This window comes from Pinus tabuliformis, chromosome 1_1, assembly GCF_031772625.1.
Source record: "Pinus tabuliformis cultivar Carrire ecotype Pingquan chromosome 1_1, CPIR1, whole genome shotgun sequence".
Taxonomy (NCBI): Eukaryota; Viridiplantae; Streptophyta; class Pinopsida; order Pinales; family Pinaceae; genus Pinus; species Pinus tabuliformis.
In genome coordinates, this window is record NC_142297.1 from 939,638,914 (window position 1) to 939,655,647 (window position 16,734).

General features: G+C 37.6%; 1 protein-coding gene across 1 annotated transcript; it reads left to right on the top strand.

Moving 5' to 3' along the window:
- The first annotated feature begins 539 nt into the window (after positions 1-539).
- LOC149217568 (ABC transporter B family member 13-like) lies at positions 540-13,966 on the top strand. Its single transcript, XM_089393001.1, has 11 exons — positions 540-1,180; positions 5,015-5,069; positions 5,368-5,543; positions 8,346-8,546; positions 9,788-10,047; positions 10,143-10,456; positions 10,736-10,959; positions 11,065-11,450; positions 11,564-11,979; positions 12,135-12,376; positions 12,470-13,966. Exons 1-11 carry the CDS (start codon positions 890-892, stop codon positions 13,703-13,705), a joined length of 3,801 nt encoding a protein of 1,266 aa, XP_089249127.1. The 5' UTR covers positions 540-889; the 3' UTR covers positions 13,706-13,966.
- Positions 13,967-16,734: the final 2,768 nt, after the last annotated feature.

The window sequence follows — 16,734 nt, forward strand, 5'->3', positions numbered from 1 at the left end:
TTTGTAGAGTTAAACTTTGATAACCGGTTAATTAGTGAATTTTACAAGGAGAAAGTAGTTCATGGAGTTTGGAAATAACAATAAAATACACGGGATATTTGTTCTAATTAATTTATGATTAAATTTTGGTAAATAGTATTTACTATAATTTTTTTTAGATTTTTATTTTATTAATAAATTTTAAAGATTAATTTTTTAAAATAAATTTTACTTATATAATTTATAGATATAATTTTACTATATAAATTAATTATTTTATATTTTGGTTTTTTGAAATTCATCTTGCTAAATTTTTGTTATTTAAATTACGTATCTGGATGTATCAAAAATCTTATAATAATCCAATTCTCTAAATTATATAATTTAAACATACGATCCCAATTAATGTTTTTAAAAACCAAAATAGAAAAGAAGTAAAACTGCGTGCAATTTATACGATATATGTAAAACTGCGTGCAATTTATACGATATATCCCTGGTATTTAAATTTGACCAAACATTTTTTTATTAATCTTTCCGCATTCTCCTATGGGGACCGAAAGATATCCAAATAGGGTGGAAAATAAGCAAGGAATAGCCTTCACTGTATACAATTTGGAAGTCAGCTTCGCAGTGGAAGCCCGTCATTTGGGACAACATCGGCGGTAAGGACAGAATCATCCATGCTGGCCGGACACTGGAAGATTTATAAAAGGCCATTAAATAATGGAGCATCATATGCCCAACAGTTTGCACGTCTCTGGGAAAGTTGGGAAACTTACAAAATCACAGCCCGGGAATACATGAATGCGATGCTGTGAGTATGTGATGAAATAGCTGAACAAACTTACAACACCCATCTGCTACTAATTTCTCTGTGCGGAAAGCCATTACTGAGTAGTTGGACAGTATGGAGGCTGAAATGAGTGTCAATGCCAATGGGAAACCAGAAAAAGAAGAGGAGAAGGAAAATGAGAAGGAGAAAGTGAGCAGTCCAGCTGAGAAAGGAGGGAGTGTGGCTTTCTACAAGTTGTTCTCTTTTGCAGATCCTGTGGACCATATGTTGATGGTGTTTGGGACAGTGGGAGCTTGTGTACATGGAGCAGCTATTCCAGTCTTCTTCATATTCTTTGGGAAGCTCATCAATGCCTTTGGTTCAAATGTCACTGACCCTGACAAAATGGCTTCTGAAGTTGCAAAGGTATGAGGGTCTGACAGATTGTCATGGCTGGTATGCTGATAGTTTAACTTCTTGGTTAATTACTTGATCTGAAATTATTGCTAGCATCGAGGATCACTCATGATGTGTTGCTTAAATTGAAGTGTTTATCAAAGGGTGGTTCCTCTGTATTTCTACATGATGTTATCCATCCTGCCATGGTGTTATCATGCCATCCTGCTATGGGGTTATCATGTTGGGTCGTTTGCTTTGTACTGCTATATCAGAATTGCTCTACATGGGAATCTACCCACCATAGCAGAATGCAAGCCTTTTTCTTTGAATTGTTCTTGTGTCTCTGTTTATAATCCCACACCGGATAACAATTGTGAGGCAGAGCTGGTTTACGAGGGATTAGCCACGTCAAAATATTTGTTACTCTAGAAGTACACTTTGGAGTACAAGTTTCCGGTTTGATGTGTTTGCAGGTCTCCGGTACTAACCTTGCTGGCTGTTTTGGTGCCATCTTACAGATCTGGTTTATGAGGCATTATCTGCACTAAAAGGTATGCTAATCTAGAAGCAGACTTTGGTATTGCTGGCTGTTTTGGTGCCATTATACAGAGCTGATTTATGATTTATTATCTGCACCAAAAACTATGCTAATCTAGAAGCAGGCTTTGGGATGCAAGTCCCTAGTTTGATATGTCAGCATATAGTCCTAATATGCAGACTTTGGAATGCAGGTCCCCAGGTTGATGTTTTTGTTAGCATATAGTTATTGCTCGCTGTTTTGGTGCCAGCTTACAAAGCTGGTTTATGAGGCATTATCTGCACCAAAATCTATGCTAATCTAGAAGCAGACATTGAGATGCAAGTCCCCAGTTTGATGTGTCAACATATAGTCCTAATATGCAGACTTTGGGATGCAAGTCTCCAGGTTGATGTGTTCAGGTTAATGTGTCATTGTTGGCTATTTTGGTGCCATCATATAAAGCTGGTTTATGAGGCATTATCTGCACCAAAAGCTATGCTAATCTAGAAGCAGACTTTGGGATGCAGGTCCCCAGCTTGATGTGTCGGCATATAGTCATAATATGCTGACTTTGGGATGCAAGTCTCCAGGTTGATGTGTCAGCATATAGTCATTGTTGGGCTGTTTTGGTGCCATCTTACAGAGCTGGTTTATGAGGCATTATATGCTCCAAAAACTATGCTAATCTAGAAGCAGACTTTGGGATGCAAGTCCCAGGTTTAATGTGTTAACATATATACCTAATATCCAGACTTTGGTATGCAAGTCTCCAAGTTGATGTGTCAGCATATAGTCATTGTTGGCAGTTTTGATGCCATCTTACAGAGCTGGTTTATGAGGCATCATCTGCACCAAAAGCTATGGTAATCTAGAAGCAGACTTTGGGATGCAAGTCCCCACTTTGATGTGTCAGCATCTAGTCCTAATATTGCTAGCGGTTTCGGTACCATCCTATACTAAAAGCTTTGCCACTCGGGAAGCAGACTTTGGGGTGCAAATATACATTCTTTCTTCCTTCTCCTCCTTAAAAACATTATGCTTTGTCGTAAGATCTTTACATCTTTGGACTTGCTGCTCCTCCCTTAAAAACATTATGCTTTGTTGTAAGACCTTTACATCTTTGGACTTGCTACTCCTCCCATGTTGCTGTAGTTTATATGATAAGCTGTCATCCATAACCAATGTTTCGAGTCATTGAACTGAGTTCACTTCAATAATCTCCTCCTCCCTCATTCCTTCTCCTTTTTAAATATAGCGGTTTGTTGTAGGATCTTATCTTATATCTTTGACCCTGCTACCACTCCCATGGTTCAGTTTGTGTGGACTCTGGAGGTCCACTGCTTTAAATTGGATTTGTGCGTGACCATTAATTAAACTAGGGTTCAATATTCGTGGAGCTCTATTGCTTTGTATTGGAATCATGCATGGCCATTACTTAAAATTTCATGCTTGTCCATATCAGCAATTTTTTGAATATTAACAGGCTATGAGTATATATCGTTGCATTTTCTGACCAATAATGGTGGGCTGTAAGTCATATACCCTGTTCCAAGGTAAAACAGGGTACTAATTGGTGAAGGCATTTTTTTTCTTAAATCATGTGAACTTTTGTTATTTTGAAGTAACTTCATTTTGTTTTCGGCTTGTGAAGCTTAGAGCTCTAATATAACTCCATGCTTATTATGCACTGATACTCTCGCTGGGTGCTGGGAAGTATGTACCGGCCTCTGAAGAAGCTTCGATGATCACATTCCATGTGACCCGGTGTACTCTCCTAGTTACTTTTGCTTAAAATGTTTCATTCAAAGCAGGTCAAGAGACAATGAACGCAAAATGGTAAAAGCTTATCATTTCCTCTTTGCAGGCTCTAACAGGAGGGCAGGTCTTATCCTTTAAAGTAGTGCTGTATAGGGTACTATGAGAGCAAGAACTTCGTAATCATACCTTGCATCCAATTTAAGTCAAGGCTAAAATATAACCAAATCAGTTTTCAGTTCAATCTTTCTTTTTCTCTGAGTTGGGTGAGCGTATGCATGGTGGGGGCTGAGATGGGATTTCTTTGTCTTCTGTGACTAGTTCGCCTTTCATAAATTTGAAAGTAAGCCTCCTTTAAATTCCTGCTTGTTACGATGATCCTAACTTAGACGAGAGTCTGCACATGATCGAAGCTCTCTTTATAAGTGCTTGCTTACTAACATTACGATCTTAATGCTTATTAATGCACATTCAACACCTTGTTGGTTTACATTGTTTGATTGCTTTTGTTATTGAGCAATTCGATGCACATCTCCAACTTTCCGAGTGATTAGTTGTAATCACCATTCTCAATCACTCTATCGAATGTACAGAATCTATGATTAACAAACAGATGATTAAGGAAAGAATCAAGCTTTCCACCTTCAAGAGATACTATGGGCATAATATCCATGATAAGAAGTTTGTAGGGAAAGTAAAGTTATGCTATGTTAGTGTTGATAATGTTGTGCTGCAATTTTGTTGGTATTATGTGGGTATCAGTTTTTGATGATGATAGGTGAAAAAGGTATGGAGTCATGGACTCAAACTTGACATTTTAAATTTTTAACACATATCTAGGCTGTAGAAGCCAACCAATACACCAGTGTTATGTCTTCTTGGTTAGAATATTTTGCTGCTAGAATGCCAAAATCATCTAGGACTCATATTTTTTATTGCCATTTTCACAGCTTGCAGAAATGTATATTTACAAAGTTATATGTTGATAATTCATAATACATTTACTTCATTTTAACTTTTTAAAATGCAGTTGCAGGCTTATGAAGGGAAGATAGGGTCTATAAGTGTTTTTGATACTCCAATTTCTGCATTCTAAATTGTTCTTTCCATGCGAATTCCTTTTAGTTTATTTGAGGTAGAAGTCATTGTCACATTGATGCCTCAAATGTGGATATGATAATGACACTTCATTGGAAATCTCACGAGAATGTTCACAAACAATCTTAACTAGCTTTTAGGCTTTAGCACAGGACATATATATTATGCCACACTTAAAATTAATCAGAAAAAAATAGTATTCCAGTGTCAAGAAAGCAGGATATTGTAAGATTGTTCATTTTTAGTAGCCTCCGCCTCTCAATAAATAATTTTTTATTTAATAGTGAACATAATGTTTCCTTATATAACATGCTTGTAACCTTCTTCTATGGTTGAGACTTTTGTTATGTTGAAGGTTTCAGCTGTTCTATGCCTAGACCAATTTCAGTCCTTCCAAGTAAACAAGAGAAAAAGACAGTTTAGAATTTCTCTTTTTCTGAACTAAAGTTTGAGCATACAGTATTAATTTGTCTAGAAACTTTTTGCAGCACGCTCTCCAGTTCTTCTACTTGGGACTTGTCATCATGGTATCGGGATGGTTTGGTATGTTCCAATCCAATTCACAACTTTTATTTGTCATGGTTTGGTGTGTGATTATTGGTTTGAATATTTTGCAAGTAAAAAGAGAATATTAGACAAGGGGTTTTCATACCCGTACTTAGTTAAATCTCACTTCAATTTTTTATTTATATTTTTGGTTTTGTAATTTAAAATAAATACATCAACTGAACACCTGGCCTATACCTTCTAGAGTAGTTGATATTTTGTATCATTTTCCTTCCAGCAAACAATCAACAGTGTTGAATTGCTGAAAATAAGCTGTTTGTATGGATTTATGCAGAGGTCTCATGTTGGATGCAAACAGGGGAGCGACAATCAGCTCGCATGAGAATGCAGTATTTAAAATCTGTTTTGAGCCAAGATGTTAGCTTTTTTGACACGAAGACCAGCACTGGAGAAATTATCAGTTCTATCTCTACAGATATAGTAGTTATACAAGATGCAATTAGTGACAAGGTATATATCCTAAATTTGCAGATGAGAATGAGTTTGTATTCTCTTAAAATTATGGCTGTGCATTTTATTTTGTTTTGCATATTGACATTGTGATATAAGAAAAAACTAAAAGTCAAAAAGCTCAAATTGTTTTTTGGTCAAAGGTGTAAGAGTTGTGTACATATGCTCACCAGCATCTTTTTTTTTTCCCTTTTCCTTGTTTCCTGTGACTTTGGTAAGTCAACCTAAGGAACTAGTAAATTTACAAACCAAGGGTTTTTTAGTTTTTAAAAGCAATAAAGAAAGTTGCCAAAATCGAAAGCAGTCATTAGGGCTGGAAATATATACAGCACTCTCACTAAGGGTTGTACTTGCAGATGTTTTCTTGGGCATCAGGTTTTTGCCGATGTACAATGACAAAAGTTGACTTGTGCCAAAACTAATTCAATTCGTCTTTCGCTATCTTGCATCTAATTTTAGTGTCGCGGGGACAGGGAGATGACAGGACAGATTTCGGGGAAGGCTGGAAGGTACCCCATATTTCTAGAAGACATGCAACTGGGATGACATAGTTTTACTTGAAAACATATGAAAATAAAAAACATAGATTCTAGAACCTAGGACGATGATGCAGCTCACTAAAAATAGCAATTTTCAAATAATAAGTCTAAAAGACTTTGTTTATGTTGATATTGAGGTAATATGTAACAAATTTGGTCCTTGCAAGCTTAAGTAGCTCCAACTTAGAATGAGTGTGGAAAATGTATTAATTGGCTTCATCAGTGGTGATGAATTTTAATTTCTTCCCTCTTTTGTACAAGGTATTCATTCATCATTTGCTAGGATTCAACTTAATAATATCATGCATCAAAAGGCTCACTGTATGCACCAAAACCCTAGACCAAAAACGTGAGGATTTACCTACTCAATGATTGCTCCTGCTGCCTTGCAATTAGGTGCATATGGTAATTGCTCCTGCTGTATGACAATTAGGTGCATCATCAATAATCAATTGAATGACATTACACAACCCAATTTTTGTAATGGTTTTCGGTAAGAGCTACGGAATATTAGCAACAGTCTCACCAAATGTTGAATCATGGGCTGCAAGGAAGACCACATTATGAATGTTCAATGGACACAATAAGAACATTTATGATTTATCGATGACATGATTTCAACATTTGTCCAATGATCAGATACAATGGATAATCCATATTCTCTTCAAGCATTTGTACATTGTCTTAGAGCTCTCTGGATTTTTGATTTTTCCTTGCTTAGTAACTTGGTTTTGGCTTTCTCATACTTGGGGCTCATGTAACCTTAAGGGGGATTGTTGATGGCAATAACAATCTCATTTCAATAGGGGGAGTGAAGAACATTGTATACCACATGAATAGAGAAACCTCACTGCTTTCACATTCATCTCACCCCTAGCACCATTATTAAGGAAATCTACTATTGTCCCATGCCCTCTAAGCATGGTTGTGGAACAACTCGCACTAGGATATTAGCTGAACAATCTAGATCTGGCACGGATTGAACCTTTTGTTTCTTATTACCATGCTTTCTTTGTACTTCTTATTACTGTGCTTTTTTTGTGCTTCTTCATCTTCCCAAATGTATTTTGCTCTAACTTCCTTTGGTACTGATTCCGAGGGTTTTAAATCCAACCATATCCCATGGAGATGCCTCCTCCCATGGTATATAAAGCAGTGCAAGATTTTCCCTCATTACATCCATAATTGCACATAAATTTAGTGGTTCCACCTTCTTTGCCAGCTTTACATTTTGTGACAAAACATAAAGCATACACCACATGAGGAATATTTTTTTCAAGTCTTTGATGGATAACCTGCAATAGAATGAGGGAGAAGGGAGGGGAAAGAGTATGAGAAGGAACAAATCTACAAACAAACAACACAAATGAAAAATACAACAGAGAATGGGCTTAGGTCTTTCCTATTCAGCTCTCGAACAGCATGATAATGTACCTATGGCAGCCTTCAATCTCTCTTCCAAGCTTTAACAATTTTATACTTTTCAAAAAACAGCAAGAAACCCACACAAAACCCTGGTCAAATATGAGTGAAATCACAAGTAGAATGAGATGCTTGATGAAATAGGTTCTTATCCATCCCTTGTCACTTGCATAAGCCTACGGGGCCTCCCATTGGGCCCCATATGCAAAATATAAAAAGGGAATTTTCTGCCTGCACAAGATTGTTTGGGAGCACCTCAGGAGCATTTAGAAATCACTGTGGGAGCACCATGACATTGGTTTGCAAGTGCCTCAAAATCACTATTGGCAATGTTGTAGCGCACTTTGGGTGATGAATCAGAAAATTCCAAGGAGCATTTTTAAGGGTTAATAGTTCACTTCTGAAACGGGTGTGTTTCAAGTGCACTCTCTGAAGTGCTCTGCCCTCATCTCATATGGAGTTTGCTTTTAGAGTAGTTGCTGGGGGGATTTGGTGGGAGCGGGCATCCACATAGTTAGGTTTTGCCACATGTCATTATGTGGCTAATTGAGCTCCACGATAGGCTGCATTCTTCTGATTAGGCTAATATTCTTTAAACGGTCTTGTTAATTGTACTATTCTCTTGAATTCTAATTCAATTACCTTACGACACATGTATCTGTTTGCTTAGAGGGTTGAAGAGTTGTACAAAATATGCTTTATTGTAAGAACTCAGAAGATACGTAGAAGTACTGAAATATTGGTTCCTCTGTTCTTCTCATCAAGTAAATGTGGAAGATGATAACACGTATTGTAAGAAATCTGTCAGAAGGTTTCAACTCTTTATTTTTGTGGGATGCAGATAGGTCATTATTTGCATTACATGGCTCGATTCCTCGCAGGATTTGCAGTGGGATTCTCATCTGTTTGGCAGCTTACTTTACTTACTGTTGCTGTTGTTCCCCTGATGGCTATTGCTGGAGGTGCTTATGCTGCGACCATGACTGGTTTGTCTAGAAAAAGCCAACTAGCATATGTTGAGGCTGGGAAAGTGGCTGAAGAGGTATCTTCTCCTTTATCTTATATTTTTATTAATGCTATGGTATCATCTCCTTTATCTTATATATTTATTAATGCTATCCTTTTATGTCTTTGTATCCACTTTCATACACATTTCCACAGTTTAATGTCAATGTGTTTGCACATGGGATTGCCTTGTTCCAGTAATTCTTATGGGGAAAAGTGAAAGTGATGGAGCAAAACAATAGTTTCAAGGTGGCTTAAATGAGATGTATTTTTACAGAAACAAAGCTTTTGTGTTTCTTTTTTGATTCATTCTCATAACTCCAGATAAGAAATTCAGATATAGTTGGATGATCAGTTTTCAATAATGCAGAACTATGCAGAGTCTACCTTCAGTTTTTATGATAATTTGTCACAAGATGCATGACATACTAATAGAATAAATAATAGTAAATTTTAAAAATTTGGGAATGGATTGTCTTTGTTTTAACAACATAACATATCTTAGTTAATGTAGAAAATTAGAAATTGCCAAGATCTCAAGCGAACAACGTGGAGTGCCACTGATGTTAAAAACAAGTTTCCTTCTCCCTGCAAATACGACTTCATATCTTATAAAGAATACAGAGCATTAGCATGCAAATGCACCTAGTGAGACTCCAGGGATAAATTTGATGTATGCATTATAGTGGACACTTTGAGTCAGGGTATAGAGTATGCCAGTCATAAAGCGTCATATGCAGCCATTTGTATTAAGCAGTCATTTTCTGTTCATGTTATAAAGCCTTATCATTATAATGACTGGTAAAAGTTCTTTAAGTTGCAATCTTTTTCAGTTTTCACATCAATCATGGTTAGTTGTGGAGATTACATTTCCTCTATTCATACGGTTGTATCATTTCTTTTTTCATATGGTGGTTTTATTGCACAAGCTTTGACACCCTCTCTGGTTATGTTGATATTCTGGTGTCAGGAAAAGTAGTTAGTAGTATTTATAATTTTTCCTCTGTTCATATCTTTCTGTTATAAGTCTATATTGCTATATGGATTGTTCTGTTTGCATTTGCTTATTGATTTATTTTGTGTGTTCTGGGTGTTCTTTTGCAGACAGCAACTTAGGAGGTTTCCTTCCCATTTCCTTTCTTATTCATGATTGACTATTGAATATCTTGTGTTTTAAAGAATTTGTATTGTTGTAAATGGACTCTGATTAAACATTGGCATTGCTGCAATTTTACAACAAATCTGATATGGATTTTTACCCATGGTCTTTGAAAACAGGCAATTTCTCAAGTGCGCACAGTATATTCATTTGTGGGGGAGACCAAAGCTATTCAAGCTTATTCAAGAGCTCTTGGAACTACATTAGAGTTAGGGAAGAAAGGTGGCCTTGCCAAAGGATTAGGTGTGGGTTTTACCTATGGACTAATATTTGGTGCATGGGCATTGCTTCTTTGGTATGCTGGTCTCCTTGTCAGACATGGAGTAACCAATGGTGGTGAAGCATTCACTACAATTCTGAATGTCGTTATCAGTGGCATGTAAGATTTACAAGGACTAGCTTCAAATCTTTGAACAATTGCAGTGTTCCTACTTGCTTTTATCTTCTAATTTTTCTCCTTTTATGCATGCCCAGCTCTCTTGGTCAAGCAGCCCCAAACTTGAGTGCATTCAGTAAGGGGAAAACAGCTGCATATAACGTTCTAAGCATGATCAAACGGAAGCCAGATATGAATCACAACCTTCTAGAAGGCGAGACTTTATCACATGTAGAGGGGCATATTGAACTACAGAAGGTTTGCTTCAGTTATCCATCTCGAAAAGAAATTGTCTTCCAAGATTTTTGCCTTTCTATTCCTGCCAGCAAGACAGTAGCACTTGTTGGTCATAGTGGATCTGGCAAAAGCACAATCATTTCCTTAATTGAACGCTTCTATGATCCTAGTGCAGGTAATTTCCAACCATTTCCTGCACACTTACCTCTTATTAAGTTTAGAGTGAGAGAGGATAACTTCAAAATTTATTTATTTCAGTACATGACATGCATCTTTTGCCCCATATGATTATAATTACTTATGTTGTCTTAGATCTTACTCTGGTTGGAGCATCGTGAATCTCTCACGAACACATGTAGTGAAATGATTATTGTCCTCATTAATAGATTCCTTGATTAGTTAAATGTATATCTAAGTAGTTTCTGAAGTTTATTAGCATATTTCATAAATCTAGGTAAAGTGCTGTTGGACGGGCATGATCTAAGGAGTCTCCAACTGAAGTGGTTAAGGGAGCAGATAGGACTCGTCAGTCAAGAACCAGCATTATTTGCTACTAGTATAGTTGAAAACATTCTGTATGGTAAAGAAAATGCAAGCATGGAAGAGATCAAAGAAGCTGCGAAGGCTGCTAATGCTCACTCCTTTATAGAAAGCCTACCTGATGGCTACAATACACAGGTGGGATTACTGGCAAGGCTTAAATGTTATTTTCTGTAAGTAACGGGTCTGGTATTCAGGCAATTCTTGAGCGATTTAAACTAATTCAGTTGGCTTTTCTGGCAGGTAGGTGAGAGAGGAACACAACTTTCTGGGGGACAGAAGCAACGAGTGGCTATTGCTAGAGCAATGCTGAAGAGTCCAAAGATTTTGCTTTTAGATGAAGCAACAAGTGCTTTGGATTCAGAATCAGAGCATATTGTTCAGGAAGCTCTTGATAACATTATGATAGGCCGTACAACAGTGGTAGTAGCTCACAGACTATCTACTGTTCGAAATGCTGACATCATTGCGGTTGTGCAAAATGGCGAAGTTGTAGAAAGTGGTTCACACGAGGAACTAATGTCCAAAGGAAACGAGGGTGCATATACAGCTCTTGTGAAGCTGCAAGAAACAGCTGTGACTGAACCCACACGCAAAGGATTTGAATGTGCTAGCTCGGGGCTATCAAGGTAGGCATTCCTTGGTTTTTGCTGCTACTTCCATCCTTGGCTAAAATACTTCATTTTTAAAAGAATGTCTCTCAACAAAATTAACCTGGAAAATTTCCTATGCTTTCGTGTAGACCATCTGTTGAATCCTCGCTCTCCTTTGGAATCAATAGCATAATATCGGAATCTAAAGAACAAGAAGACTTTAACATCGAGGTCGTAGAACTTAAAGAATCACTATCAGCATTGACACCACCATTCTGGCGACTGCTTAAACTAAATAGGCCAGAATGGCCTTATGCCGTGCTTGGAACTTTGGGAGCAATAATGGCTGGCGTGGAGACACCATTCTTTGCTCTTGCAATTAGCCAAGTTTTAATCACTTTCTACTCTCCTGACAAGCTGCATATCAAAAATGAAGTTCGGAGGATTGCTCTTATATTCAGTGGAGCAGCGGTTGTTACTGTATTGATATATTTATTACAGCACTATTTCTATACCTTGATGGGAGAACGCCTCACTAGACGCATCCGAGAGATGATGTTCTCAGGTATAAAATATGGTAGTCATTGCAAGTTTACATAAAATTGAGGAAATGCTGCATCAGGGTTTCTGACTGGTTACACAAGGCAGGCTAGAATCTGATAGAGTTGTGACACCAAACTTACCACCTCTGACTGTGTTGTAACTTCTATTGCATTGCAGCAATTTTACGCAACGAGATAGGCTGGTTTGATTTCCGTGAAAATAGCAGTGGGTTGTTGACATCACGTTTGGCGTCTGATGCGACATTAGTTAGAGGTGCCATTGCAGACAGGATGTCAACAATTGTGCAAAATGTAGCGCTTACAGTGACTGCATTTGTGATTGCGTTCTGGCTTGATTGGCGTATAACATTGGTTATTCTTGCAACATTTCCGCTTCTGCTTGGAGCTTCAATAGGCGAGGTAATTCCAGTTTCGGCTGCATGGACAGAGATGATGAATTGAGCATTAAGGATTTAACCTATGCTGTATCTAATGGTTGTTTTTTATTTGCAGCAACTCTTTCTGAAAGGCTTTGGTGGGGATTTTAACAAGGCATACTCCGCAGCAAGCATGGTAGCTGGTGAGGCTGTGAGCAACATCCGCACTGTAATGGCTTTTGGTGCAGAAGAAAGAGTTATTGATCTTTTTGCTCGAGAACTGGTTGAACCGAAGAAAAAGAATTTTCTGCGAGGCCAAATTGCTGGGTTAGGCTATGGCATATCTCAGCTCTGCATGTTTTCATCTTACGGGCTTGCAATGTGGTATGCATCCGTGCTAGTTAAAAAGGGGGAAGCTGACTTTGGACGTGTGATGAAGGCATTTATGGTTTTGATTATTACAGCATTTGGAGTGGCTGAGACGCTTGCTCTTGCTCCTGATATTGTCAAGGGGTCTCAAGTGTTGGGACCTGTCTTTAGAATCCTTGATCGGAAAACTAAGATAGAGCCCGAGGATCCTACAGCAGAGAAGGTCGAGAATGTTAATGGGGATATAGAAATGAGGCATGTGATGTTTAAGTATCCTGCTCGCCCAAACATTACTATATTTGAGGACTTGAGTTTGCAGATTCAAGCAGGCACGAGCCTTGCTGTAGTAGGTCCAAGTGGCTCAGGCAAGAGTTCAGTGGTAGCACTGCTAATGAGGTTTTATGATCCGATATCAGGGTCAGTCTTAATAGATGGGAAAGATATCACGAAATTAAATGTCAGGTCCTTGAGACAGCATATTGCTCTAGTGCAACAAGAACCTGCTCTTTTTGCAACAACCATCTATGAAAACATTCTGTATGGGAAAGATGGGGCTTCTGAAGCCGAAATAGTGGAAGCTGCAAAAGCTGCAAATGCACACAGCTTTATCAGTGGCCTACCTGATGGTTATCAAACCAATGTTGGTGAGAGAGGACTGCAGCTCTCAGGAGGGCAGAAGCAAAGAGTGGCTATTGCCAGGGCAATCTTGAAGAATCCCGCAATTCTTCTGTTAGATGAAGCCACTAGTGCATTGGATGCAGCATCTGAGAAGGTAGTCCAAGCTGCATTAGATCAACTAATGGAGGGTCGTACCAGTGTTGTTGTAGCACATAGACTTTCAACTATTCAAAATGCTAACATGATTGCGGTACTTCAAGGTGGAAAGGTAAGGGAGCAAGGTACTCACCAGGAGCTCATCAGTAGACCGAATGGTGAATATGCCAAACTCATCAGTTTACAGCAAATGGACAAAGTATGTGATGGCTCCCCTATCAATACATAATAGGTCCATTTTGTTCTACAATCTGTGAAATTGCACAGTACCTTTAATATAGCTTGACTTTCATAATTAGGGATTGCACTCAATCATTAGCATTGCACTGCAATCTCTAGTCAGGGCCATCTTCCTAATTTATTTTTATGATGCAAATAGTTATATTCTTTCATGGGATAAGTCGTTTTGAACAGCAAGAAAGTAAAGTAAAAGTATTGTAATTTTTCAGGAATTTCTCCGATCAAATAAATTTATCACATCATTTATTTATGTTTTATTTGTCTTCGATGATTGGTGAAGTGTCCACTTGAAATGCTGGTGAAGTGTCTATTTGAAATGTTGGATGTTTTAAGAAAGCTCAAAGCTCAAACAACATTATTTTTCCTAATTAAGAGATGCCCTGGATTTATATTAAAAATTGGCTAGAGCTCCTTTGTCAATCAGGTGATTATTATTGTCAAGATTCCTTGGTGGCTTTTGGAGACTCGGTGCACTAGCTGTTTCATTTAAGAATGTTATACAGCCACCATGTAAAGTAGGTATGATGCTTCTTCTGTGTTTAATTTTGTTCATGATCAGCTACAATTCCAGCCTGGTGAATTTGTTGCTGGGGTATTCATTGTTTCTATACCAATGCCCTAGTAGATTGGGATGGTTCATGCCCTAGTAGATTGGGATGGTTCATATGTCACCTGAGTAAGTATATCCATGTAGTTTTTATTATTCGAGAATTTTTGAACCTAAAATCAAGAAAGAAAACAAATTTTACTGTGTTACTGGGACATTTGCGCAGATATGAGCACAGTTTGGATCCAGTTTGGAAATGATGTAGCTGGACACAACATCTGACCAAACCATGTATATAATTGTTTTAAAATATGATATTCATTTTCAATTTGATTCATACAGAAGCATAGTTGTCAAAATAATTCTACATAATTCAAAAATAGAATTTGAGTGTGACGCTAGTGTTTGATTGTTTAATGCTAGCTCGTTGTTAAAATTAATTTTATAACCCACATTTGGGTTTCAAGTTTAAGCTTTTACGCAATTTTATTTGGTTATTATCCAAGTCACTTGGCCACAAGGATATAACATATGGAGAAATAAGAGTATGGAGAAATAGTGTTTGACAAGTGACACGATCACACTAGAAACAGGACATAGCAGACATGGTTTATATATATATATAAAAACAGACAAATTGCATATACAAAAATGAAATGTAGAAATAAAGATTCAAATTTTGTGAGAATTTAAAAACTAGAACATTTATGTGATACAAATTTAATTATATAAATAAATATTATTTAGTACTTGTAATAGTTTTAGTGAAAATTTTATGTAATAAAAGTTAAAAATAATAATCACAGTTGATGGGACACTTATTCCACACCGAATGTTGGGCAAGACATTCTAAGGGGTGTTCATTTGGTTTATTATGGTTAAAGAAATTGGCAAAGGCAATGACTAAGGTTTTGGAAAGACAATGACATTTTTGGCACAATTATATATGAAAATAATGGAAATTAGGAGAAAATGAAGGGGAAAGGTCACAAGTTGCAAGTGAAGAAGAAATTGAAGGAAAATAATGGAAAATGAAGAAAATAAAGGCCTAGTTGATAAAAAGGCTTCCGAGAATCAGTTGGTATTTTTTTCAGTTCAATTTTGGAGCTTTCTCAATATTTTCTTTTTCCCTCTCACTCTTGGACACATAGAGTTTTCTTGGAGCACTTTGGCATTGGATCAAGAAAGACAAAGAAGACAAGAGGAAAGAAAAAACAAGCAAGGAAGAGAAGGATCAAACAACTACAACAGGATTCTTTGCAAGTGTTGATTTGCGTGTGTGATTTCCTTGCTAGATTTGGCACGCATGGTATTGCATGTGATTTGTTTCTGTCATGGCATGGGTTTTACCAGGTGTGATAGTATTTTTAGCCTAACCTTGCCATTTCCAGATAACCTTGATGAGATGGGTTCTCATACTTCGTTTGAGCTAGATTGTCGAATGGATTCGAAACTGAGTGAGGTGGATCTCCGAAATGACAAACACATGGCCTAGTGGTCCCTAAACCGGACCGTGGATCATGGTAAAGCCACTAGCCTAGTAACTCCTGAACCAGACTATGGGTTGCGGTAAAGCCAGGATTGTGTGCCTTGATGGGCCTAGGAATCTTTGCCGGTGAATGGCGAGATATACGGTAAAGCCAAGAGGTGGATTGCTCTCCGTTGGGCCTAGTAGTCCCGGGATGGGATGTACGGTAAAGCCTGGAGAGTGGGTCTCGTGTAGGGCCTAGTGATCCCTGGATCGAACTGTGGATTACGGTAAAGCCGAGAGACTAGGAGGCACTAAAATTCCTCACGATGTAGGTAGAGAACTCCGACAACATCCATGCTTGTTTGGTTCTTTTCGGTTGGTTATGAGTCCCACATTCATGCTTGGAATATGGCACGGGGGTGATTGACTGAAGAGATATTTGGTTCAACCAATTTTATGGTCGGGTGGAACGTGGTAGTCCCATCTCCGGTTGGTTTCTATGTACTGGTTTATATGTGGATTTTATTGCTAACGTATTTGTTATCACTCCGCTGGGACAGGTTGGGTTGTGTCAACCTCCAACAAAATGTAACTATTTCAAACCAACTTTACATTGGAAGTTAGTCCTTCCAATCTGAGAGGGCTCTCTCAAAAAATTTATAAAATGACTTGTGATAAACTCAAATTTCAGATGACTAACTCTAATATCTTTTTGTGATTTTGTAAGTGAAGAAAAATGTGATGACTACCACCATTGGGCATGGAGTTTAAAACAGATTATGATCAACAATGGTGTTTAATGGAAGCTGAGACATCTATGACTTTAAAACTGATACAAATGAACACCCACAGTGATACACAGTATATGAAGACAATTGGAGTTGTATGATAGATTTCCAAGTAATCAAGATACTATGTAAAACTAATAACAACATAATAAAAACTCATAAAAGCCATAATAAGAATCTCAGGTACAAAAATAGAGTGTTGCAGATTTTCT